The sequence below is a fragment of the Hydra vulgaris genome, chromosome 09 (assembly GCF_038396675.1).
Source record: "Hydra vulgaris chromosome 09, alternate assembly HydraT2T_AEP".
In the NCBI taxonomy this organism is placed as follows: Eukaryota; Metazoa; Cnidaria; class Hydrozoa; order Anthoathecata; family Hydridae; genus Hydra; species Hydra vulgaris.
Window position 1 is genome coordinate 9385634 of NC_088928.1, and position 24631 is coordinate 9410264.

The window sequence follows — 24631 nt, forward strand, 5'->3', positions numbered from 1 at the left end:
GAAATACTCTCTATTATCGGATAGCTGTTTGAGGCAAATACTTCATGCAACATAGAGAAACCATTTGTATCTGCTGTAGATATAAATGGTTTCTCTATGAAGATTTATCTTTGAAGTACAAGAATAAAGTTTAATATATTTGAGTGTAGCAAAGGATATTAAAAAACTATTTTCTAGTTCAACTGCAGTGTGACCTACCTTAATTTTCTCACTGTCTAATATTTAATTTGAGGGATTTAACTGAGAAACAATTGTAACAGGTGCAATAGCATCTAATGATATGTTTTGTCATGATTGTAAAAGTTTAGGCAAATCCTTAGTTGAACTAAAAAGATAAGCATCAGATGATTCAGTTGGCGTGGATACATTTCATGAAATTGAAATTTTTGAAGAAGATATCTTTGATTATAAAAAACATTTAATGCGTGATTGTCTACAGAGAAAATCCAAAGTTTTTGCTTTTAAAGCCTTGATGAAAAATCTAGATTTTAGTTAAAAGACCATTGCCAAAAAGTACTATTACTAGTACTTTTTGGCAATGGTCAAAAGTACTACTATTCTAGAATTATAAATGAGGTACTTCATTTTCATTTAGTTTGAAAATAAGTATCTTTTGAACATCATTTAATCATTATGATTGTGTTACTAAAATAATTTAAATAAAGTTTACTTTTGTCAAACAAGAATCCAAGTTTTCATATATTTTCCAAATTATTTTTCGAAAAATCATTACTCTAATTAGGTTGTCAGTGATGATTACATGGTGAGCTGTATGAAGTATAGTTATGGAGTCATGAATCATTTCAAGTGGTCAGCTTTTCCTGATGTTATAAAGTACAAAGACAGAGAAATCATTTGTGAAATTCTACTAACATTTTTTTTAAAACAGCACAGAGACTTTAAGCTTGCAGAAATAAAATTTTGAAAAAAGCCAAAATGATTTTTTAGCAACAATGCGTTTAATAAAAAACATAAGGCTATTTAAATCAATTTATGACTTGAACCAATGGCGTAAATAGAATTTTTTGATGATTCAGAAATGACACTTTTAAGCCTTATGCATACTCCAAACTTAACTATGTTAATGCATATGTCAAATGTTTTGCAAAAAATTGCAGCCATTGGAGCCTGGGAACCTAAATTTCCCCAAAAATGCTTTCCCTCCCACAATACTGTAGTATATAGTTGTGCCATCAGCAATTTAGACGTAAAGTTGTGAAAGTAGATCATTAACACAAATAAGAAACTTAGGGCTAAAGATAAAACTTGCTGCTCCCCAGAAGTTATTGGAAAAGGTGAACAAAAAAAATGAGAACAATGAAAAACAAAGAGAAAGGTGATTCAGTGAAGAGATTCTAAACAGAAGCACATAAAAGAATGATCAGAGGATTCAAACCTGATTTTACAACAAATAGGTAATTTAATATAAGTATATAAATATATGCCCAGGCCAAGCATGTTACTATTAGAATCTTTGCAAATCAAATGATAATGCACACTAAAAGCACTTGCAGCAACACCATCCATATGCAGCATAGCACTGTAAATATCTTGATATTTTACTGCTGTTAGTGGAATGAGTTTCTCTGAGAACTATCACAGAGTTTGGGAAAACTTACTACTAGTTAGCCTTATATCTATTAAACTGAGTTTTAGAGCTGTACCCTTTTTAGGAGATAACAAGATAAGTTGCATAGCCATTATCAAGGAGAAACAAGGAAAAACCCACGAGAAGAGTTAAGAAGATCCATTGTTCATCATCCTAGATAGGAAACAATATAACACAGGTTTGCATCTATGCCAGTCTAGTAGATAAATAAGAGTTGCTATGCCAACAGATTAACAGAATTTTTTTTCTCTGCTTACCCCTAAAGTCTTTACCTAGGAGGTCTTGTACAAAACAGTAGCAAGATGCAGTTAACACCTGCCCAAGATGAGTATTTTTATCAAGACACTATCTCTAATTTCTATTAAACCAAAGCAGCAGGATATGGGGCAGGTTGTACTGGATTACATGTTACCGGTAGCAAGGTGATCATAGTAATCCTGATCTGAATTTATTTTCACATGATTGAAGATCCTAGTTTATTTTCATATGGTTGAAAAAAAGATGGTCATAATTTTTGTAATCAGATGGTCATAATTTTTGTATACAGATGGTCATAAATTTAGTATACAGATGGTCAAAAATTTTGTATACAGATGGCCACATATTTTTCAAATTTCAAAAATATACTGAAGCATCTCAACTTTAATTCTAACTGACTTTTACTCATAGCTAAATCTAGAATTTTTTAGCCTTACAAAGTATAAATTTGGTTTTGGAATTGTTAATAATATACTGTTAGCAGTTATAATTGGTAATAGTGCAATTCCACTTGTGTGTGATGGTAGGTTACAATTGCTGTGGAATTCCACAGCAGTTGTATGTGATGGTAGGTTACAATTGCTGTGGAATTCCACAGCACTTGTGTGTGATGGTAGGTTACAATTGCTGCAGAACTTTACAGCAATTGTGTGTGATGGTAGGTTACAATTGCTGCAGAATTTTACAGCAATTGTGTGTGATGATAGGTTACAATTGCTGTGGATTTCCACAGCAATTGTACCAAACATTTTTCAGATTTTGTTAAGATAAAACTTTAGTTAACTTAATTTAATTCTAATTCAAATTTATAATTAAGTAATGTTATGGTTTAACCTTTTTACTTTGTTGGCGTTAGAAAATCTATTTCTGTCTGCTCTATATTATGCGACAAATCAACAAATATGGTTTCCTTGAAGTAAATGTTCTGTTAAAGATTTTTTTTTTAACCATAAAATGATTTGGCACAATTAATTTGTGGATAAAATCTAAGAGCATTAGCAATTTTATCAACTTTTTTGTTTGTTTTTGTTTTTGAAAGTTGGTGATACAGCAAGAGCTTTTACTGATTTGAGAATATAGTTAATAAGACTTTTCTTATTTCATTTAAAATTATTTTAATATTTAAACTAAAAATTGAATATAATAAAATCCATGAATTTTATTTAAAATTTTCTTATAGATACACAATTAAGAAAATATTTAAAAGTTTTAATTAAAATGTTGTGCTATTATATAACTTATAAAATGCTGGTCATGTATGATATAAATTTGCCATTACCTTACCAGAAAAATTAGGTATTATTAATTAATCAGTAAGTTTTGTTATATGCATAGATAAGGTTGGCCAAATTTAGATTATCCATCAAAAATCACATTTTAATATAGTTTATTGTTCACTCTTTTATTGAATTATGACTTAAATGTTCTATTTTTCTGAAATAAGAATTGATATAATTATTTTGACTTTAGCAATAAATCAGAACCATTCCCTCGTCACCATAGAAACGCCATCCTCTTCAATTTGTTTGACTGAAAATGAAGAGAACTATGTAGAAACACCTGAAGCGTCACTTTGTATACCTGAAGAATTAAATCATACTCAAGTGGATACACCAAAGCAAACACTGTCACCCGTTGAAGCTTTAATGAAACAAGAGAGTTTATCTATGTAAATTGTATTTAATTAATTTTTTTATTCAAGTTTTGCAATTTCTCAGTTCAACCTTTTGTTATTTAAATTAGCTCAAAAAGTTCATTATATGAAAATAAAGATGCCAGTTTTGGTTCTCATCTAAAATCAGTTACAGAGAGAGAGCAAGTGGTATCAATCTCTCCTGTATCTATAAATGAAAAAACAAGTATTTCAACTGGAACACCAACAACATCTGTTGGAATAAGTACCTTTGAGGGAATATCTGTTGGTGAGCTTTTGAATCCTTCACATTCAGAGATTTATGATGGAGTATCAGAAGGAGAGTTAGGCTTTCCTCTGGGAGTAAAGATTTCTAATCTTTTGCATGAATATCCTGAAGATTTGAAAGAATACAGCTGTGGTACACTTTAAATTTATTTGTTCTGTTCTTGTAATTCTAGTTTACTATTATATAAGTTTTTAATTTACAAAATTTAATTTTATTTGTTTATTGTCTTTTATTAATCTTTCTTCATTTTTTATACAAAATATTTTTTTTTTAGACACAAAAATGATTTTAAAAAAAATGATTGGATCATGTCACTCAAAAACAATAGAAAAAAAAGAAAGCGTTTCTAAAATGACAGATTTTTCAATAGGAGAATGCAAAGAAAAATCTTTAGGAGAATCTTTTAAATCACTGAATAATAATGAGTACTTTGAGTTTGATGTAAGTTAATTTTGAAAAATAAGAAATCAGATTTGATTTTCAAGATTAAAATTTTGGTTTCAAGATTAAAATTTTGATTAATCTTGGACATAAAGTTCAAAATAAAAAATAATTTTCAAAATCAAAATTTTTTATCTTAAACATATCTGATTAATAAAAATTTTGAGAGTATTTAAAAATATAAATTATATTTTTCCAGCATTTTTACATTTAACCTTACTAATGACTTTGTTAGCTCTTTATAAATTAACAAATTACTGTTTCTGTAATTTGTTCCAAAATCATGTTCCAGTAATATGTTGCAGTAATTTGTTCCAGTATTATGTTGCAGTAATATGTTGCACTAATATGTTCCAGTAATTTGTTCTAATATTATGTTATACTTGTGTGTCAGTTCACCATGAGATCAAGTTACAGATTATGTTATACTTGTGTGTCAGTTCACCATGAGATCAAGTTAAAATCTTCTGACTATTCTTTTATGTACTCTCATCTTTATTTTTCATACTTTTCATGCATCTCTTAACTCAATCAACTTTTTTTTTTTTTTTTATTGTCTCCTTCCCAAGACCGCAATCTTTTTAATGTTATTTCTGATTAAGTTGACTTGGTCTTTTCTCTGTATCCTTTAGCTAATATTGTTGTTACTGGTGGCTTTAATGTTTATCACACTGATTGACTTGGCTTTAATATTTCTGAACTTGCTAGCTTTAAAGCTCAAAATTTTCGTAATTTTCAATCTTGAACTAGTTAACCTTGTTACTCGATTTCCAGATAATTCTCATCACTTACCTTCAACCTTTGTTTGTGTCTTGTTTCTGAACCTCTCTTTTGCTCGGTTTCTTCTTTTTCTATTTTAGATGGTGTAAATCATGATATGATCTCACTAAAGCTTTTATTTAATTCTTCAACATCAGATTCACCCTATCATTGCGCATTTTACTACTTTTTATAAGCTGACTGGGTTTTCTTGGTGATGGTCCTTGAACTGATTTTTTTATCTCTGCTGAAAATTGTGTCTCTTTTATAATCTTCTGGATTCAGGCTGTTTTCTCCTTAGATGTCCAAGATCAGTCCCAGGGATGCGGAGTCCCAAAATGGACTCCAGATTTGAAAGTTATAAAAAGATTACTTCTTTCTAGTTTTTGGTATTCAGGAGCTTTAAAAATATTTAATATGTTATGGGCTACTAATGGGGAAAAAAATCAAGACTTATAGGTCAGGAGAACAATCAATTTTTGAACCTAGAGTCCTTAGGTATAATGGTGGCAAGGACTCCGGGCTTAAAAGCAATAAGTTCCAAGTCATTAAATACCATAAGGTTTTTTCTTATAGCAGATCATTAATCAACCAACATGTTTAGAGCTTCTGGACACCAGAGACACCATAAAAAAATTAAGTTATAAAGCCAAAGTCCTTTTTGGACTCTGCATCCCTAAAATTTGAAGCAGGAAGTAATTTTAGCAAATGAAGCAGGACTGAGTCATGCTTCATTTGCTAAAATTACTTCCCGCTTCAACTTTTTTAAAGCTTGTAATCCAGACAATATTCCTGTCATAGTCTTACAAAAGTGTTCTGCAGTATTCTTTTTATTACTATCTGAACTATTTAACAAGTGCTTAAATAAATCTTATTTTTCTGCCTGCTGAAAAATGCACCTGTATTTATTGTTTTTAAAAATCTGGAGATTGCTATGATTAACTAACACCTAATAAGCCATTTTACTATCATTAGCAAAGTCTTTGAATTTTTAATTCAATTAATTAACTCATAAAATAAATAATTAAGATCATTAAATAATTAATTATCTCATTATGAGTCTAACAACTTACTCTGTGACAATTACAGATTTCTGACTAATTTTTTTTTTTTTTTTGAATTTGATTTCTCTTCTGTGACAGATTAGGTTTGTAGTGGCAGATGAACTTTATTCCTAATAAAATTCCTAATTGATGGACTGCAACACTCTTACTGAGTACCTTTGGTTTTCGTGGATTTTTATTTACTACTAACCTCTCATAAAAACCATGAGAGAAAAAAAGATCTCTAATAGAAACTCCATTTACAATCCATTGCCAAGTTAGCATCTGCAAAAGTTGTCTCTGTACTGTTCTCACCATTTTCTTACTCCTGATTTTATTTTCTGTTTCTCTAAATCTTAACCGTCATTGTATTAAATACTGTTATTTTATTTGAGCTTGTTCTTCTAATAACACCCTCTCTTTTTTAGACAAGGTCCAAAAACACATTGCAAACTGTTTAACTTGCTCTAGCTGTTAAGCCGGATCCTCTGTGTTATTGTTGTAAAGTTGCATCTCTTTCTTTTTTCTACAAATGCTACTATGTTGCTGCTTAAGCAAGCTAAGATATGTACCAAAAAAAACCTGTGTGTGTGTTCTGATGTGGTGGAAACCACACATTACTTTAATGAGCTAATTGTTTTAAAGTGTCATTGTATTAGTCAAAATTTAAACAACTCTGTTATCAAAACAATTAGTTTTAATTGAAATGTTATGAAATCAAGATAAGAGGCAAGAAAATATTTTGCAATTGCTGGTTGGAAATTCTGGTTTATCAAACAAATCAATTTCTAAAAAGTTACAGATTTCTTTGAGAACAGTGCAAAGCATTGTGAAACAATGCAGGGACTCTGGTACAATCAAAAGGATATCAGAAAGTATAAGAAAAAATTTTTTGTTCAGCAAGATCTTGTTAAAAAGTGAAAGATGCCTTAGAAATCCGGAGATTTCTGTTTGAACTTTAGCAAATAAATTCAAGACAAATGTTTCCACTATACATGGAGTGAAGAGAAATTGTGTCTATAAAACTTTTGGCGAAAATGCTGGAGAAAGTCTTCACAAATGTCACAGAAAGATCGTTTGGATCATGCAATAAAAACCTCAAGAACTAACAACTTAACTGAGATTTTTTGTTGAGGTTTAGAAACATCAGATATAAATATATATCATGTAGCCATAATGCTGAGGTGCAGGCTTTCACTTTCAATCTTGAAGGTAAAAAATAACATATTTTTTTTATTATTATAAGGTAATTATTATTATAATATAATTTTATTAACAATTCCAGCAAATCCAGTTACAGGCGGATTTCTAAATTTCCAATCTGGTACACCCTTACATTCAAGTATGCTATTATTTCCTAGTCTAAAAAATTATCTTCCTTCACATTTTTATGGCAAAAAATATAATTTTATAGAATATTTTACATTAAACTCTAAAAGCCTGTTTAATACTCTTCCAAATTTTAGATAACAGATTTGTATATAATATTTGGAAGTTCACAGTGTGGTTTAAGAAATAAAATTTCAAAGTTCAAAATAATCTTCTTTTCACTTGAAAATTTTTTTAAAAAAAAATGGCTACTTTGAACAGCTGTCTAGAAGTGCCTGATTGTTTTTAAAAAGTATCCTTTTGAACATGAAAATCAATTTGCAACAGTCTTGCATAATTTGAAATTTTTATATCAGATTTTCGCAAATCTGGAATTAATGCTACTTTTTGTTTATTTCAAACCACTGTGCAATGTAACTAAGCTAAAAACATCAAAGACTTTAAAAATAAATGGATTAGAGCGACCAAGAAAGTTCAGCAGAACACTATGCAAAAGCTGATGTTGCATGTAAAATGCAAAGTGTGTGGGTTCTCATGTGCACAACTACAAACTTACTTAAGTGAAATTTATGAATATTAATATATCTACCTTTAAAATGTATATTAAATATTGAAATACAATAGTTGAATAAATATCCTTTAAAATATCCACGTAGATTTTTTCTGGTACATGTCTTATCATCTCTAGTTCCATCAACCAAAACTCCATTTTGTCTAATTTGTCATTCAGCTAAGTTGCATGCTTTTTCTGTAACTGCTACTTCATGCTCAAAATATTTTTGATCTAGTTTTTTTCTTCTGGTGCTTTGGAATTCAGTCTTCATCTTTTCCTGATTAAATAATTTTAGTAACCACTAGCAACTAGTGGTTGCTAGTAATTACTAGAGTTTGGTTGCAGACTTTTTTGCAAGTAAATTTGTTTCAAAAAAAGCAAACAATGATTTTATTGGGCAAAATTTCTTCAATAACAAAATTATATTTTTACAAGATATAAACACAAGTGTTTAAAAATAGACCCCAAATATTAAAAACAAATTGTTATAAAAAGATAAAAAATTAATACATCATATACAAATAAGTTTATAAATAGTAAGTTATAAAATAATTTTTTGTTGTTCAATTGTTATTTGTATTCAATTGTTTTATTTATTTTTAAACACAATTTCCAGTGTTTTTTATATACAATGGTAGCTCATTAAACAGGGTGAGTTCCAGTGTAGTTTTAAGTTTTTTTTAAGTGTAATTTTTATATTCGATAGTAGCTAGTTAGACATGATAAGTTCTGGTGTATCAACTTCCAATACTAGCTTATCAAATGAGTTATATTCTGGTGTATTTTGGTATCAAATGGTAATTCATTAAACATTGTGAGCTAGAATATTTTTTATTTATTTTTCCAATAGCAGCTTGTTAAACATGAGCTCTGATGTATTTTTTATATCCAATAGAAGCTTAATAGCTTGTATTAATATCCAATAGAAGCTTGTTAGCTTTTGCTTATATCCGATAGAAGCTTGATAAATGCTGTGAGTTTTAGTGTATATTTTTATCTAATACATAGTAGATAAGAAAATCTCAAAAGCAAGTGAAGCTGCTATTATCATGGTGCTGAGTAATTCCTTTTGAGTACAAAATTGGATTTTGAACACTCTATTATCGATTTTGATCACTATTTACCTACTAGTTTTTAGGGATCAACCTGGACATTTTTTTAGATATGAATGAATGATTTTTAAAGGGTCAACATGAAGGTTTTTTTTATTCAGCATCAAAATATAGGTTTTTCAATGCTTTTTTCTTTGATAAAGAAAAATAGATATGACTACTTAAATGATTAGTATTTAACATCAATTCTTATAACTATGTAAAATCCTACAATTTTCAAAGCAATATATAGACAAAAAAATATTTGTACATTGTGTAAATCAGACCAAACAAAGATTTCACATTCTTTGGGAGCTCCAGCTCCCTCCTGTTACCAACATTTTTTCTCAGTGATCTAATGCTTGGTTCCAAGAAGCAGAAGAACTTTATCAACTTGTCCATGTGTGTGGCTTTCTTTGAGATCTTTTTTGGAAATGAGTTTCTAAAAGACCTGCTGTTCTTTAGAGACTTAGCTGGGCAGCTGTTCCAGCAATAAATTCAGATCAGATTTGATATCATTGTTTGGAGACAAATCACAGAAGATATTAAAGCTCCTTAACAGCTGTTCCATAAGTCCCATGTTTTGGCAAAATTGGATTGGAATGAGCGAATGGAACTTTTGGATTTGGGAAATCAATTGGAACCTTTGGATTTGGGACATCAATGGGAACCTTTAGATTTGGAACATCAATTAGAACCTTTGGATTTGGTATATCAATTGGAACCTTTGTATTTGGGACATCAATTGAAACCTTTGGATTTAGGACATAAATTGGAACCTTTGTATTTGGGGCATCAATTGGAACTTTTGGATTTGGGACATCGATTGGAACCTTTAGATTTGGAACATCAATTGGAACCTTTGGATTTGGGACATCAATTGGAACCTTTGGATTTGGGACATCAGTTGAAACCTTTGGACTTGGGACATCAATTGAAACAAAAGTTCTGAAAAACTAAAATTATCTTTCTAGAACCTTTGAGCTGGAAAACTGCCATTAGTTTGTTCATTAATGATGGTTTAGATCTGCAAATGGAGAATTGACTCAAATTGTTCTGTCTACTGTGAGCTGTACTGTACAGAGATAGTATTGATTATTGTTGGAGGTTTAACAGCATCCTTAATAAACTCTGCTTTTTTTATCTTCTTGGTCTCTTTGACAAACTGGAATCTTGTACTTTTTATATTATATAGTAGCTTTTGGTTGTTTGTTTTTTTAACTAATGGCAGCATTTTAGACATGATGAGTTCCGGTGTATTTTTATATCCAATTGTAGCGCGCTAAATATAGCGAGTTTGGCATATAACATGGTCATTTTGGTTCATTTTTTTGTATCCAATGCTAGTCATTATGCTCATTGAACATATTGACTTCCAGTGTTTTTCATCCAAATTTTATATCCTGGGTTTGTTTTTATGCTGCCTTAGCAAGCTTGCAGTTTTGTGCTTCAATTTTTTTTTTTTAAATCTACTATTTAAAAAACATCTGGTATTTTCATTACAGCTTTTTTTATTATACAGCTTTCAGCTGATCTTCAAAAGAGTGCTGGAGAGATTCTTTATGAAATGTTGATTCCACCTAAAAAGGCACCCAGTAATAGTAAGTTAATTTTTAAATTGTTAATCCATGGCCTACTATATTCACAGCTGTATATCTTACATTTTTGAGGGGGAAATTAAGAGGCCGGTTTTGAAAGTTTTAGACACAAAATACGCTAAAATATTATTCTTTAAAATATTCTTTTTTCTGAAAATTACTTACTTTTAAAGAATTTATATTAAAAATGGTCAAAAAATGTGCTGCACCAAAATGTACATCAGGATACTTAAGCAACAAACACAAACAAGTTGCATCTTTTCATTTTCCAACAGACCAAAACTTAAATCAGCTTTGGATATGATTTGTTAATCGTTCAGATTGGACTTCAACAAAACATTCTGTTTTATGTGAACTTCATTTTGAAGATAAATATATAGTTAGAAGTGATAAATGTACCCTGAATTGGATTTTAAAACCTGTTCCTTATAAGTATTCTTGTAAACTTCTGCACAAAAAAATCATCTTTACTAGTTTTTAAAACTTCTCGAAGTCTTCCTAAATTGAGAATATTCCAAAAAGACCTGTTAGAAATATTTAATGCAACTTAATAAAATTAGTATGCTAGAAAATTTTCCTACTTATATGAGAAACTACACATTACAAAATCATGACACTATTTTAGATGAAATTAAAGATAGAGAGCTTTATCAGCCACAAAGTAGGCCACCGTACTCAGCAGAGATGATTCAATGTGCATTACTTTTATGATATATATCTTTACAGGCATACAAACTACTACTTAAAAAGTAGTAGTTTGTATGCCTGTAAAGGGCATACAAACTACTACTTTTTACCATCAATATCTTTACCATCAATATCTTTATTAAATAAAGTTCAACAAGGAGGTATCGATTCTATAAACTTCTACATGAAAAAGGAAAAATTTCTCCTGATTGTATTATGATGATAAATGAAGTTTATTTACAAAAAGCAGCACAATATCAAGGAGAAGAGTATGTTGGTGTTGACGAAAAAGGTAACTTGTACAAAGGAATTGTCACATTCATGATAATAAGACTAAAAGAATCTATTCCTTTTATTGTTCAAGCAATTCCAGAAGTCACACAATAGTCATCACAAAAAATAGCTGATAACCTTAAAAATCTAATAGGTGATGGGTTCACTGGACGTGGTATAGTTACAGACAATCATTCCACTAACGTTAAGGCATTCTCATCATTAGTTACAATGTTCAAGTCTGAATCAAAGTATTTTATTATTCACCCACAGAATCATGAAAAGAAGACATATTTGTTTTATGATAGTGTGCATTTAGTCAAAAACCTTAGAAATAATTTATTAAATGGTAAAAAATTTGTTTTTCCAGACTTTACATACCATAATGCATATATCAATATTGATTGTCCATCAAGATATATTAGTTGGGATGATTTATTTACCATAATGATAATAATCTGAAAGGTAAACTTAGGAAAACTCCAAAGCTTACACATGAGGCATTACATCCAGGAAATAATAAACAAAAACGTACCACTTGCATTAGCAATTATACATGAAACTACAGTTGCAGCTTCAAAAAGCTATTATCCAAATCGAAAAGATGTTTTAAATTTTAAACTTTTTTTAACACTTGGTGGACAATTGCTAATTTTAAACAAAGGTTTTTACCAAATATTATTGGCAATGCTATTGTATTAGGAGACAATAAAATGATGTTTTACCAAGCTCTAGCTGATTGGATCAATCAGTGGTCTCTTTCACCTGCATTTACCCTCACAACTCAAACTGCATCAGTATTTGTAAATACCTTACGTGCTCAAGCACTGCTTGTTGAGGAGCTACTGAATGATGGATATGATTATGTGATAACAGCTCATTTACAAAGTGATCCAATTGAGAGACATTTCTCGCAATACAGGCAAATGAGTGGGTGAAGATTTCTTGTAGGTTTAAGAGAACTTTTAAATTCAGAAAGAATTTTGTCATGTCGTTCTTTAATTAAGGAGCATATAAACTTCTGGGAAGAAAATCTATTACCAGATATTCATCCTTTCTTGACAATACTTGATGAACTGTTTGAAAATCGAATAGAAGAAATTATGGAAATTTTCCCTTGTCACGCGGTGGACTATTTATTCCATTCAAACAACTTGCAGAATTTTTTTGTAGTGTGTTTGCTATTTTGGATTTAATTGAGAATGAAATTTCATCTCTATCAATTCCAGCCATTAAATCATCAACATATCTGTTACATAAATACGCACCAAAAAGCAAATTTGTTTGTGAAAATCATGAAAGTTAGGGAATCACGTTTTCAACAAAAATTCTTGTTAATGTATTTTTTAATAACACACAAAAACTATCGAAGGATTTGGTTTTCAATAATAACTTAAAAACAGTTAAAAAGAGGCAAAGAAAAAAGTGAAATCAAAATTGCTAATGTCAGTTGCATAGCATTTGTTTATATAGTTTAATACAATTTACCTATTGTTTGATTTCTTTAAACTACTTCTTGACATTTTTTTCAAAGCGTTAAAATATACACGATTACAGATATATATTATAGATAAACAGCGGCGGACAGGCCCCAGGGAGCACCGGGAGAATTCCTGGTGGGCCGGTATGAATTTGGGCCGGTGGGCCGGCCTAAATCAGGTCGGTCAAATTTTTTTCCTCAAAATTTATCTAATTAGAATTCAAATATTTTCTCAGGTTTTATCAATTTTTAACCCGTTTCTATACTTTCTTTTTCTTTGATGTGGGTCGGACAAATGTAAAATTCTCGGGCCGATTTCAAGCCTCAATCCGCCCCTGTAGATAAATATAATATACATAGATATAAATGTATATTGGTTTGAATAATATCTGTGACAATTCTCCAACAAATATTACACAAATGTCTTTAAATCTTTGATATCTATTTTGTCTTAAAAAGTATATATAATAAAAACCAACTGCCGCTTTTACATTGAAGAACTTTAAGTTAAAAGTTAGGATCTGATTTGCTTTTTAAAAATATAAGATTCTGCGCAGCCATTTTTTTAGTAAAAATCGGCCTCTTAATTTCCTAAGATATACGGTCGTGAATATAGTAGGCCATGATTAATCTTAAACTGAAACTAAACGTTTTGTATTGTTTGTATTGTTTTATAGATCTTTATTATAAATAAACCATCGTAAATATTTTACTTAATTATATTAAGTTATTATTTATACTTTCGTTTACAAATTATGCGGTAATAATATTATGGTATTTTGGAAACGGTTATATAGTGCCTTTGTTGAGAAAATTCAACCCTCTGCGGACCTACTAGCTAATTTGATAATTAGGCCAGCTAGTTTTATCTAACCAAATATTTTGTTGACGAGTGATTTACATCAAGCCAACAATGACTATTTTTACAAACCTTATGATAAGATGAAACTATTTACAGATTTAATTTAGTTTTCTCTTGCCGTCTCTATCTTGTGATTTATTATTTTCACTTTCATTTGGTTTTTCGTTTTTTTTGTCATGTGGTTTTCTCTATCATAATTTGGCTTTTTCACTATCAATTATCGTTTTTTCTATCGATTTGTCGTTTTCACTGTCGATTTAGCGTTATTAGTCTTATTAGTAAAAAAAAATTTCATTTTATTTGTTAGATACAGATGATGGTAAAAAAATACAGTTACAGTCTCAGATTATGCATTTGGATGACAATAGTACGTTTAAACCTACAGTAAAGAAGAACCATATAGACTCCAATAATTTTTTGCAATATGAATCAACCATCAGGAGTGAAGGAGAATTTAACTCAAATGTTCAGGATAAATATACAAAAAACGTTTATTCAACCGATGATAGCACTCTAATAGATGATGATTTAAGTCAATACGAATTATCTTCGTAAACCTATGGTCCACTTGAGTGATATATGGGTTTTGACAATAAACCTTTGTTTTTAGGATTTTATTGAGGTTTATTAACTTTTTAGTATAACTTTTTAATATTTATTTGAATTCAAAGAATTTTTATTTATGTAATATAGAAATATAATATGGAATAACATGATACTTAATTTGTTTTAATATATTGTCTATTTTTGTTTTCTCAGTTATTTGACCTTATATAGCGCAGCCCAAATTATTTTCATGATAGCTGATTTCAAGCTATTTGACTTTTGACATAAACGTTTAAATATTTTGCGTAATAAAAATATTTGGGCGTTTGAATATTCGGGTCTTACTTTTCGGTCTGTATTATTACTGACCAAATTAGTCTACTGAATATTGCTAAAATTTCAGATTGAACATATATAATAGCAAGACGATAATATAAAAATAATAGCGGTTGATTACAAACCGTTTTTACTTTTTTTTACAAATACCAATATTGTTGGTTATTTTTTGCTTCTAAATATTACATTAAAATTGTTTTAATTATTCAAAAGTTTAATCTCCAGCTAAACCAGTTTCAAAGTAAATAAATTATTTCAGTGCAACGAAGAAATCTCACAGTGGCTGCTCAAAACGAAATTGTTATATGCTTATGTGAAAAACAGAAAATTAACTATTACACATTCGTTTTTAATTTTAACTAAATTATTTGTAACTTGGCGGGATATTTTTAACTTGTAATTCCAAAATAAAATCTGACTCAAAACATCACGTATTTATAATATTCGGAAAGCACAAAACATCTGTGTTTTACTATATTTTAACAAATTTCTTTGAAATTGTCGGTAAAGAATAAGCAAGACATAAGGTATTTCTAGTATTAATAGAGAAATAAAACTCACAATAGAATTAAACTGTTCCTATATCTTCATGTTATTTTTATTATTATTTAGGGATCAACATTATATCTATTGATGAAATTCGAATAATTTAAAAAAAAAAATAACATCTGGGGGAACACGCGCTACCGCCGAGAGAATGATAAGAGATTGAAATGATATCCTTAATTTATTGAATCGAAGAGTATAAGTAATCAAGGCAACTATTTTGACAACTATCTTTTCAAACGGTGTCATGTATTGTTGTTTTTAAGGAGAAAATTGTTTGCAGAAAATGCTTTCATCAACTAAATTAACTTTATTTTACTCAAATAGCATTCGTCTCTGATCGTTATCTATAATTATTCAAAACGATACATTTGATAACACAGCAAAAATTTATCTCATAGAAACGTTAAAGACTACCTACTCTCAAAAATTCCGTATGACTTTGCCGTATATGTTTTTATCTATCGGTAAATTACTAGAGACTGTCTGATTGCCTAGTTTTACAAAAATATTTTCAGGGGTTTTGTTTCCGAACTTATATTATTATGTATTACTATTTGTTAAGTATTTAGAACCATTAACACGTATACCGCTTTGTAACTTTTATTTGCTATTTTTGGTCTTTCTATTAGTTTTTCACTAACTTTACATGTCAAGCAAAATTACGTTGCATTAGTCATTATAAAGTTTTCGTATGCATGTTTCACTTTAATCAAAGCAAAATTGTTATATCTCTATTTTTAGTTTCTATTATGATATTAAACTGTTATTAAAAACATTTAAAATATCTAACTCTCTGAAAAATTGTTTTTAATCTCGTATAAATGAAGGATTAAGGTCATGAGAAAATTATAATTTGTTATTGTTTCGACATAATGTTCGCAATGTAATGAAATGCACTATTTTATGACATTTTAAGATCAACTAACTCCAGAAACCGAGATCTCTTACTACTTCGAATATTTAATTAGTTGAATATTTAGGTACTTACATACCATATGTTGCTAGCCTTATAACATTTAGGCGTTGTCGAACTTACAAAAAGAAAATGATCGAAAAGGCAAATAATATAATGTGAAAATAAAAATGAATTTAAAGTCGAATATTAAAGTTATGAAAATCTTTTCATAACTTTAATATTCGACTTAATTAAAAAATATTTTCAAAATTTGAATAAATTTTATAAAGTGGATTTTTTTTCCTGCTCAGTACTATGAAAAGTAAACCAATTTTTAGATGCTTTTTAAAGCTCAGTACCAAACCTTTAGTGTTTGCAATCGTATTTAACTTAAACAACTCGATATCTAAAAACGTAGAAAAGAAAATGCTCAACTGAATTAAATATGTTGCTGTTATTCCAGTCTATACAACTTTACATTTCAAATATATTTTTGTAATTTTGATAGTGTTTACTTGTTAGGCATTGTATCCAATTAGTAGGAATGCTTCCGCTATAATTCGTTTTATTAAGCCTTTAAAGAATGTTGCGATTAAATGCCATTATAATAATTTAAAATGTTGCCGTTTTAAAGATAACATAACAATTTATTTTATGTTATCCACAATATTCATAAAATAATTCGTGTATATATACATATACATATACATATACTATATATATATATATATATATATATATATATATATATATATATATATATATATATATATATATATATATATATATATATATATATATATATATATATATATATATATATTTACTTTTTAGTAAGCGTGCATATTATTCAAATACTAAAAAAAAATTCTTTTCATACTCTATTTATTATTATTTTATACATGATATCAAATACATAAATAAAGTAACTCTTATAAGTTAAAAAAAATATATATATTAGTAAAATTCATTTCCACATTAGTAATACAAATTCCTTTCCTACGGAAAAAGCGATCAAAAATTGGATAAAGAAATGAATTTTAAAGAATTGTCGAATAATCCTAAACAGATTAAGGACAGTGATTTTTTTAAATGCTATTTGCTACAAAATATTTCTTTGTTATTGATCAGTCAGCTGTTTTCCGTAATAAACATAGGAAAGTTAGAGTCCAGGAATTATGTTGTAGCAAATCGCAACAATTTTTACTTCTAAAAAAAAATCAATTTTTGATTTTTTAATTTTTGCGCCTTAAAATTATTACTTAATAACAGTATAATAAAACATTTTTTTTATTATTAAATCATCTTTTTTAAATGCGATGTTTATGTAAAGAGAGTTCATTTTACTCTATAAAGAACTTAATAAACTTTTCTTTATACTAAACACAATAAGAATTTATATAATTTTAACCATTGTATTAAAATAAGCTACACTTTCATTGTTAATTAAAGTACCTCAAATTTTATATTATACGATAGGCAGTAACATTTAAAGAGGGAGTATCAAATCATTTAGTACGAACGTATCAAGTTCATTTTAAAGCAGATAATAAATTCCGCGAAAGAATTTGAAGAACCTATTTTAGGAATATTTATACAGTTAGTTTAAAACATATGTCACAGTTATATTCCATATTTTTCCGATTAAAAGCAATTCTCCACATTTTCAATAGTTGCAATTTATTGGAAACTTCCAAACAAAACAATACAAAATAAAAATAGAAAGAAATCTGTTTTATATGAATAGAACAACTCATGTTGAGATGTAAAGAAACCAACCGACCAATCAAATTTCATTATTGTTATTGTGTTTTTTTTCATTGTTACAACAAAGTATGTAATTATACGCAAAAAAAAAAAAAGCAGAACAGTCATAGATTAAGAACAATACAGTGAAACGTTAAAGTAAGAACGTCAAGAGTTTGCTAAATTTAATAGACTTTTGAAAAAACATAATATGATAGCCGTTTCAAGCCATAACAAAGTCCCACCAAGGCTTCCAAAGTGTGCGAGGTGCGTTTATAAATACATTAACTTGGTAATTTTAATAATTTGGTAAAAATTAATTTATTTATCAGTAAGAACATGTTACATCAGTAACGAAAATGAAACAATAAATGATTTTTTTTAGGTGCAGGAATCACGGTGTTGTCTCAATTCTAAAAGGGCACAAACGATTTTGCCGATGGCGTGACTGCAATTGCCCAGATTGCAACTTGATTGCTGAGCGCCAAAGGGTCATGGCGGCACAAGTAGCATTGCGACGTCAACAAGACCAAGAAGAATACATGAGAGCAGTTCAATTGCAACAAAGTGATGATCCACCTCCGGCTATTTCTCAACCTGTCTCAACTTCCCCATTAAACGGTGTCATTAAAGGTCCTACTTTTTCCGTAGCGCACACTTGGAGTTTGAACGAGCCAGTTGTCATGTCAGAAACCGCAATAGGTAAATTTGTTCATAATAGTGTAAAAATATAATATTTTGAGGGGGTTTTGACTAACAGGAGATATTTTTGGTCGGTAAAGTTTACCAATAAAGTTTAAAAATTTTAGAAAAGAAACTAGATTCTTAAAAATAAATATGAGATTATTTATCTCTCTTTTCTATTCTTCTATTCTGATGCTTTTATATATATAATAACCCGTTACTTTGATTTTAAATTTATTGATATACCATGAAAATTATTTCATGGTTGATAAGTTTTTTTTTTAGTTTTACTATTTTATGACTAAAACTTAATATTGAAGCATAAAATTTAATAATAATGAAGCATGGAGCTTTTGGAATTTTCAAAGAGCGAGTATTTTCGACGAAGGGGTACGTTATTTTCAAAGAAGGAATATATCGTTTTTAAAAAACGTTTTTATTAATTTCACAAAACGGTTATATATTGTTTTTAAAGAACGTGTATACCATTTTCAAAAAACGGGTATTTAATCAAAAAACACGAGACTCCTTTTTTTTATCTATTTATTTTTATTTAAGTTTACCTATTGTTGTATACGTTGTATAGTATAGGTTTAAAGTTGTAGTTTAAAGTTGTACTTTAAAGTTGGGTTTAAATAGGTTTAAAGTTGTACTTTAAAGTTGTAGTTTTTTGTATATCAAAACATAATATAAATACGTAAAGAACAAATCCTTAGTCCATTAAAAAATATATCTAAAAAGTCTTTTTCTAAATACTAACTTATTGTTTACATATTTGTTTTGGCTAAAAATAGAAAAACTTATTTGGTTAAAAAGAATTAAGTACTTAACAATTGTTATTATACTTGTAGCGTTTTTTGTTAAACGCAATTTGGAAATATTTTAACATTTGCAAAAATTTTTTTTTTTTTTTTTTTTTAAACAAATTGGAGTGGTAGCATAAAGTAATAAATTAAATAGTTGGAGTACGTTACTAGACCAGCTTATACTTTTAAAAGACTTTTTAGATCATATTAAGGATATTATTTTTTTGATTAAGTTATTATACCTAATAATATTTTCATGTTTAATAATTGTTCTTAGATTTAATATTCAACTTAAGATTATGAAAATCGTATTTTTTGTTGTTGTTGTATTTTTGTCAAATAAGTAGATAATAAAAAAATAGTTTTTTGAAAATTATTTTTAAACTGTCTTATTCATATATTTATTAGAAATATTGAGAAGTACTCAGCAATAGACCTGCAATCTGAAAGAGATTATATTGAAATAAAAAGCTTAGTAGATATTAAATTGAATAAATGCAACTGTCTTATCTATAATTGACCGTCTTTCACATCTTTGACGAAGTTTCAATATGAACAAAGATTTTACCGCTCTTCTATTTAGTACCAAATGTGCATTTAAAAATTTTCCTGTTTTTTGTCTCAACTGTGAAAACGTAGATTTTTCATTTTAATTTATTGATTGTTTGTCATTGTTTTTAAGTTTATTTAAGTTATATATTTTTTTGTTTTGAACAAACTTTGTTTACAATCGGTTGTTAACGGGGGAAAACATGTGCTGATGTTGACGATCGAAATTCAACCTTCTAAATCAATAACTTCCTAACTTTGCTACATATTAAGGAAATAATTTCCTCAATAAATAATAATCATTATATCTAATAATTTTTATTATTAGATATAATTTTATTATATCTATTTTTATTTATATTTTATGTTATTACTACACATTTCAAAATCATAAAGTTTCAAAAATGAATTTAAATTGTAATTTCAAATTCACTTAGAAATCATTCTAAATCATTCTATTGTAATTCAAAATATTGATTACAGTATTAAAAGTTTAATTTAGTACCTCAGGTGAGTTTGGATACCGCAACAAAAGGTGGGTTTTGATACCACAATAGCAGGTGGGGTTGGAAACCGCATGATTTATTTAAGGATTTATTGGATTGGGAACTTTTTGTTCGTGAATTTTTGGCAAGAGTTATATATTATTAATTTGTTGTTGATGTGACTTTTGAAGAAGTCTTTGTCTGAAGATGGACACATTTCCACTCATTTTTAATTATCAACCATGTGCTAGATAGAAGAGCAAGATACGGGTCTTATTAAAATACGCCACCGTCACCGCCAGCGTTTTTTAGCTTATTCATTAGTTAGTTGCGTAGGTTTTAAATTAAAAAGTAAAAAAATAATTTAATTGCAAATGTATTTAAATATTTTAAAACCCTCTATTAGAAATAAAATATAACATAAGTAAATAAAATAAAACAGGGCGACTGAAATTACATAAAAGTATAGAAATTGTAAAAACTTTAAAAACAGTTTATATTTGATAGAAATCTTCAATTAAATATTATTTTTACTGTTAAGGTGAGTCGAAGTGCCTCGAGTTCAAAAAAGAAGAAACCTATAATTCAGACGACGATTACGCTATTGGAAACGTTGCGGACGATTCTCCAGAATGTGAAGACAAAAACGAAAAGTCAGAAACTTGTGATGAACAGGCATCGCCAAAACGAAAGTTATCATCTGTTATAGAAAATCACAACATTATGCCATTAGCGTCACCACGGCTTCAGTCATCTTCGTCTTCAGAGAGTGAAGAACCTGTTGTAAAAATTGCTCGAATTGAACCAGAAATGTCAGTTCATCAGAAGCAGCTACAACAAAAAAACCTAGATTTGTTATCTCGCCTATATCCTGAGCAAAAAAGAGGAGTTCTTGAACTAATTTTAAAAGGTTGTAATAACGATATTGTCCAAGCAATTGAGTGCATTTTACCGAGTCACGAAAGAGCTATACAACAGTTATCTATGTTACCGAACCAAAGTTATTCTCTAAATGGTAGCACAAAAACCATTGAAACACTTACCAGAACCTACCCTCATATCACAGGTGAAAAGATTTCGTCAGCATTTTTGCCTTTTACTACTAATCAACACTCGATACCAGTTCAATCTTTTTCTGCTACTATAACCTCTGGTGGTTGCCCTCCGGGGTGTATGTGCCAGAAACAGCAAAAGTGTGAATGCATTGACTGTATAAACGGAAAAACAAATCATTTGTCTAATAATCACACTCCTACAAACTCACTAAAATATCCAATTCAAACATTATCTCATTTAAACCATATTGCTCCTAATAAATTAAAAACTGCGCATAGAATGGCGCCATACGTTCCGGTATCATCACATGTAGGAAATACGTTGTCAGAGCCAGTTAAAATATGTGCTGGATGTGGTGGAACTATGAAACTTGAAGACCAGAGGTGCCCTAATTGCGAGCCGGAGCCAATTAAAACTTGATTAGTAAGCCCTATTTAAAAAGTGAAAGTAACTAATTTAGTTCGATTTATCATTTTAGATTAATGTATTAAACATTAAACATTAAAAAAACTAATATAAATTCAAACACACTTTATTATTTGATAAAGTGGTGTTTGAGGGGTGGGGGGGGGGGTGATCCAATGTTATATTTATTTCCATTGAAAATTTTTTGATAATTTCTTTAGTTCCATTAACATAAAAACGGTCTTATTTTAAGTGTTATTGCTGATAATATTTATAAATTTATAAAAAAATTGCTGATAATAAGTAAAAAAACATTTTTTACTAGTCCGTAGTGGAAAAAAATGAACTAAAAAACTATAGTTTTGATAAAATAGATTTTATTACAAAATAAATGTATAAACTTAATACTATTGTTTATAAGTCTGAAAAATTCATGCATTTGAATTCTGTAACCATACCTTACAAATCCTTTAAAAGCCAAAAAATTTAAGACTTTGATAGAACGGTGTATATGCTACAAAATGTTTAACTTTACACAGTAAGAAGGTAAGATATCTGCCACGTTGCATCATAAATAAAATATGAAGAAATAAAACCTAACCACAACCAGGGCCGTTCCGAAAAGATCTATCATGTGGGGGGAGGGGGGGGATGTCGTTTATATATAACTACTTTCGGGGGTATATATGTCGCTTTTTGCCAATTAGAGAAACCAAAAAAAAAAGGTCCTTGACATTTGATATTCGCTAACATTCGATACACTTTAAATATTGCCAACTCAAATGCAAAATATACCAACTCAAACGCATATATAACTACTTTCGGGGGGTGGGACACTCCCCGTTCGGGACGGCCCTAATCACAACCCTGGCAATACTACGCTTAACTTATTTTTTCGCACATTTTTGAATCTAATTTAAATATAAAAAAACTACACAAGTTTTGTAAAATTATAAAAAAAACTGTCCTGTTATAAACAATCATGTCGTAAAAATGTGATAAATACATTTCTTTGCAAAGCCAAGTGTTGCAACTTGTATTCTTACTTCATCGTGACTAAATGAAGTTTCTTTTTTTAATTTTGCATTTAAAAAAGTTTAGGTTGCAGGCAATATGAATTTATAGTATTATATTGTGTAAGTTGATTGTCATTTTTAGCTTTTTCAGCTGCAATTTTGCTATTAAATTCAGAGTTTGAAGTCAGTCATATACTTTTCAGCTTCAATTTTAGCTATTTTTTTCTTTTTCTTATCATCTTCAAGAATTTTTAATTCACTTTTTTTAAATTCTGTTTATGATTTAACAATGCTATTAAATTGCAACGCCATTGTTTTAGAAACGTTTCAAGGCGCAATTAAAGCAACTACTTCTTAAACTACATTATATTGTTGAGTTACAGATTAATCGGTTCAAAAACTTTTATTTGATTGCATTCGATTGCTATTGATGGACCACGGTTTGTAAAAAAATAAAAAACCTGACTGCTGTGATTTAATTTTTCCTAGTTGATATTCGTTTCTGGTATTTGAACGCAGATTATATTTTTCAGAAAATGATATCAGGAAGTTATCTGAAAAAAAGCTTGGTAGAAGATTGTTTTTATACTTATACATAAAAATTAATATCTGTAATGTGTTAAGTTTCTCAATATCTAGAACCATCATGCTTTGCATCACTGGGGTCGGGTTTACTAACCTACTTAAATAATTAATTGCTTTGCATGCATGGTTTTTCAGACTTTGCAATTTTAGCAATTTTGTTTTATGGGTGCTGGCCCATACAATATTTGCGTACAAAAGCTGACTATGTACAAGACTAAAGTAAAGCATATTACGTGATTTACTATCGAAAAAAGGTCTTGACTTATACAAAACACCTATTACAGAGGACAGCTTTGTTTCAAGAAGACCAATATGGTTTCTCCATGACAAATTTTCATTAAAAAGTACTCCCAAAAATTTTGTGTATTTTTCACGTTTAATTTGATTTTTATTAATAAACAGTTTAGGCAGCTTTAACGGAAGATTAATTGATTGTTTTTTTTTATGAAATAGAGTAAAGCTAGTTTTTTTACAATTTAGGGATAATTTATTTGCTATGAACCAGAGGTTAAAATTTTTGAGTTCAATATTCATAGTTTCAAACAAAGTCTTTGCATCAGGATGATTAAAAAATAAATTTGTATCGTCAGCATACATTATTGTAGATATTTTTTGGGAAACTTTATGCATATCGTTAATATATATTAAAAACAATAATGGACCTACGATTGAACCCTGAGGAACTCCACACGTAATATCATTGGCTCCTGACTTTTCTAGTAGTACAAATTGCTTTCTGTTAGACAAGTAGCTTTGAATCCACTTAAATGTTGAGCCTATTATGCCGTAATATTTTAGCTTGGAAAGTAAAATACTGTTCAATCAATTAAATCAAAATTAAATCTTAAAATCAAATCCTAAAATTTTAAAAATCAAATCTTAAAATTTTAAGATTCATTTTAGTATAATAAAAATAAATGAAGCACCATTCAAATATTATTATGACACTTTATTATCAAATACGATTAAATCAAGATCGTTTAAATTAAATGCTCTATTATTTAAATCAGATTTCTCAATTGCAATGGCGGATTAAAACTTTTCGGGTCTGAAGGTATTTTCAGGCAG

The 24631-nt window shown here is 28.8% G+C and overlaps 2 protein-coding genes across 8 annotated transcripts in view; both read left to right on the forward strand.

Annotated features, from left to right (window-relative positions):
• LOC100214976 (TALPID3 protein) overlaps positions 1-14638 on the forward strand; it is a 67577-nt gene extending 52939 nt beyond the window's left edge. For all 7 annotated transcript variants that reach the window (XM_065804673.1, XM_065804670.1, XM_065804671.1 and 4 more), the window contains 5 exons: positions 3338-3536; positions 3611-3921; positions 4064-4230; positions 10528-10606; positions 14213-14638. In XM_065804673.1, coding sequence (XP_065660745.1) covers positions 3338-3536; positions 3611-3921; positions 4064-4230; positions 10528-10606; positions 14213-14460 — 1004 coding nt within the window. In that variant the 3' untranslated portion in view covers positions 14461-14638. The remainder of the gene's footprint in view (positions 1-3337; positions 3537-3610; positions 3922-4063; positions 4231-10527; positions 10607-14212) is intronic.
• Positions 14639-17701: 3063 nt separating this feature from the next.
• LOC100204042 (doublesex- and mab-3-related transcription factor A2) lies at positions 17702-22083 on the forward strand. The gene is made up of 3 exons (XM_065804674.1): positions 17702-18244; positions 18363-18679; positions 21043-22083. Exons 1-3 carry the CDS (start codon positions 18189-18191, stop codon positions 21975-21977), a joined length of 1308 nt encoding a protein of 435 aa, XP_065660746.1. The 5' UTR covers positions 17702-18188; the 3' UTR covers positions 21978-22083.
• Positions 22084-24631: the final 2548 nt, after the last annotated feature.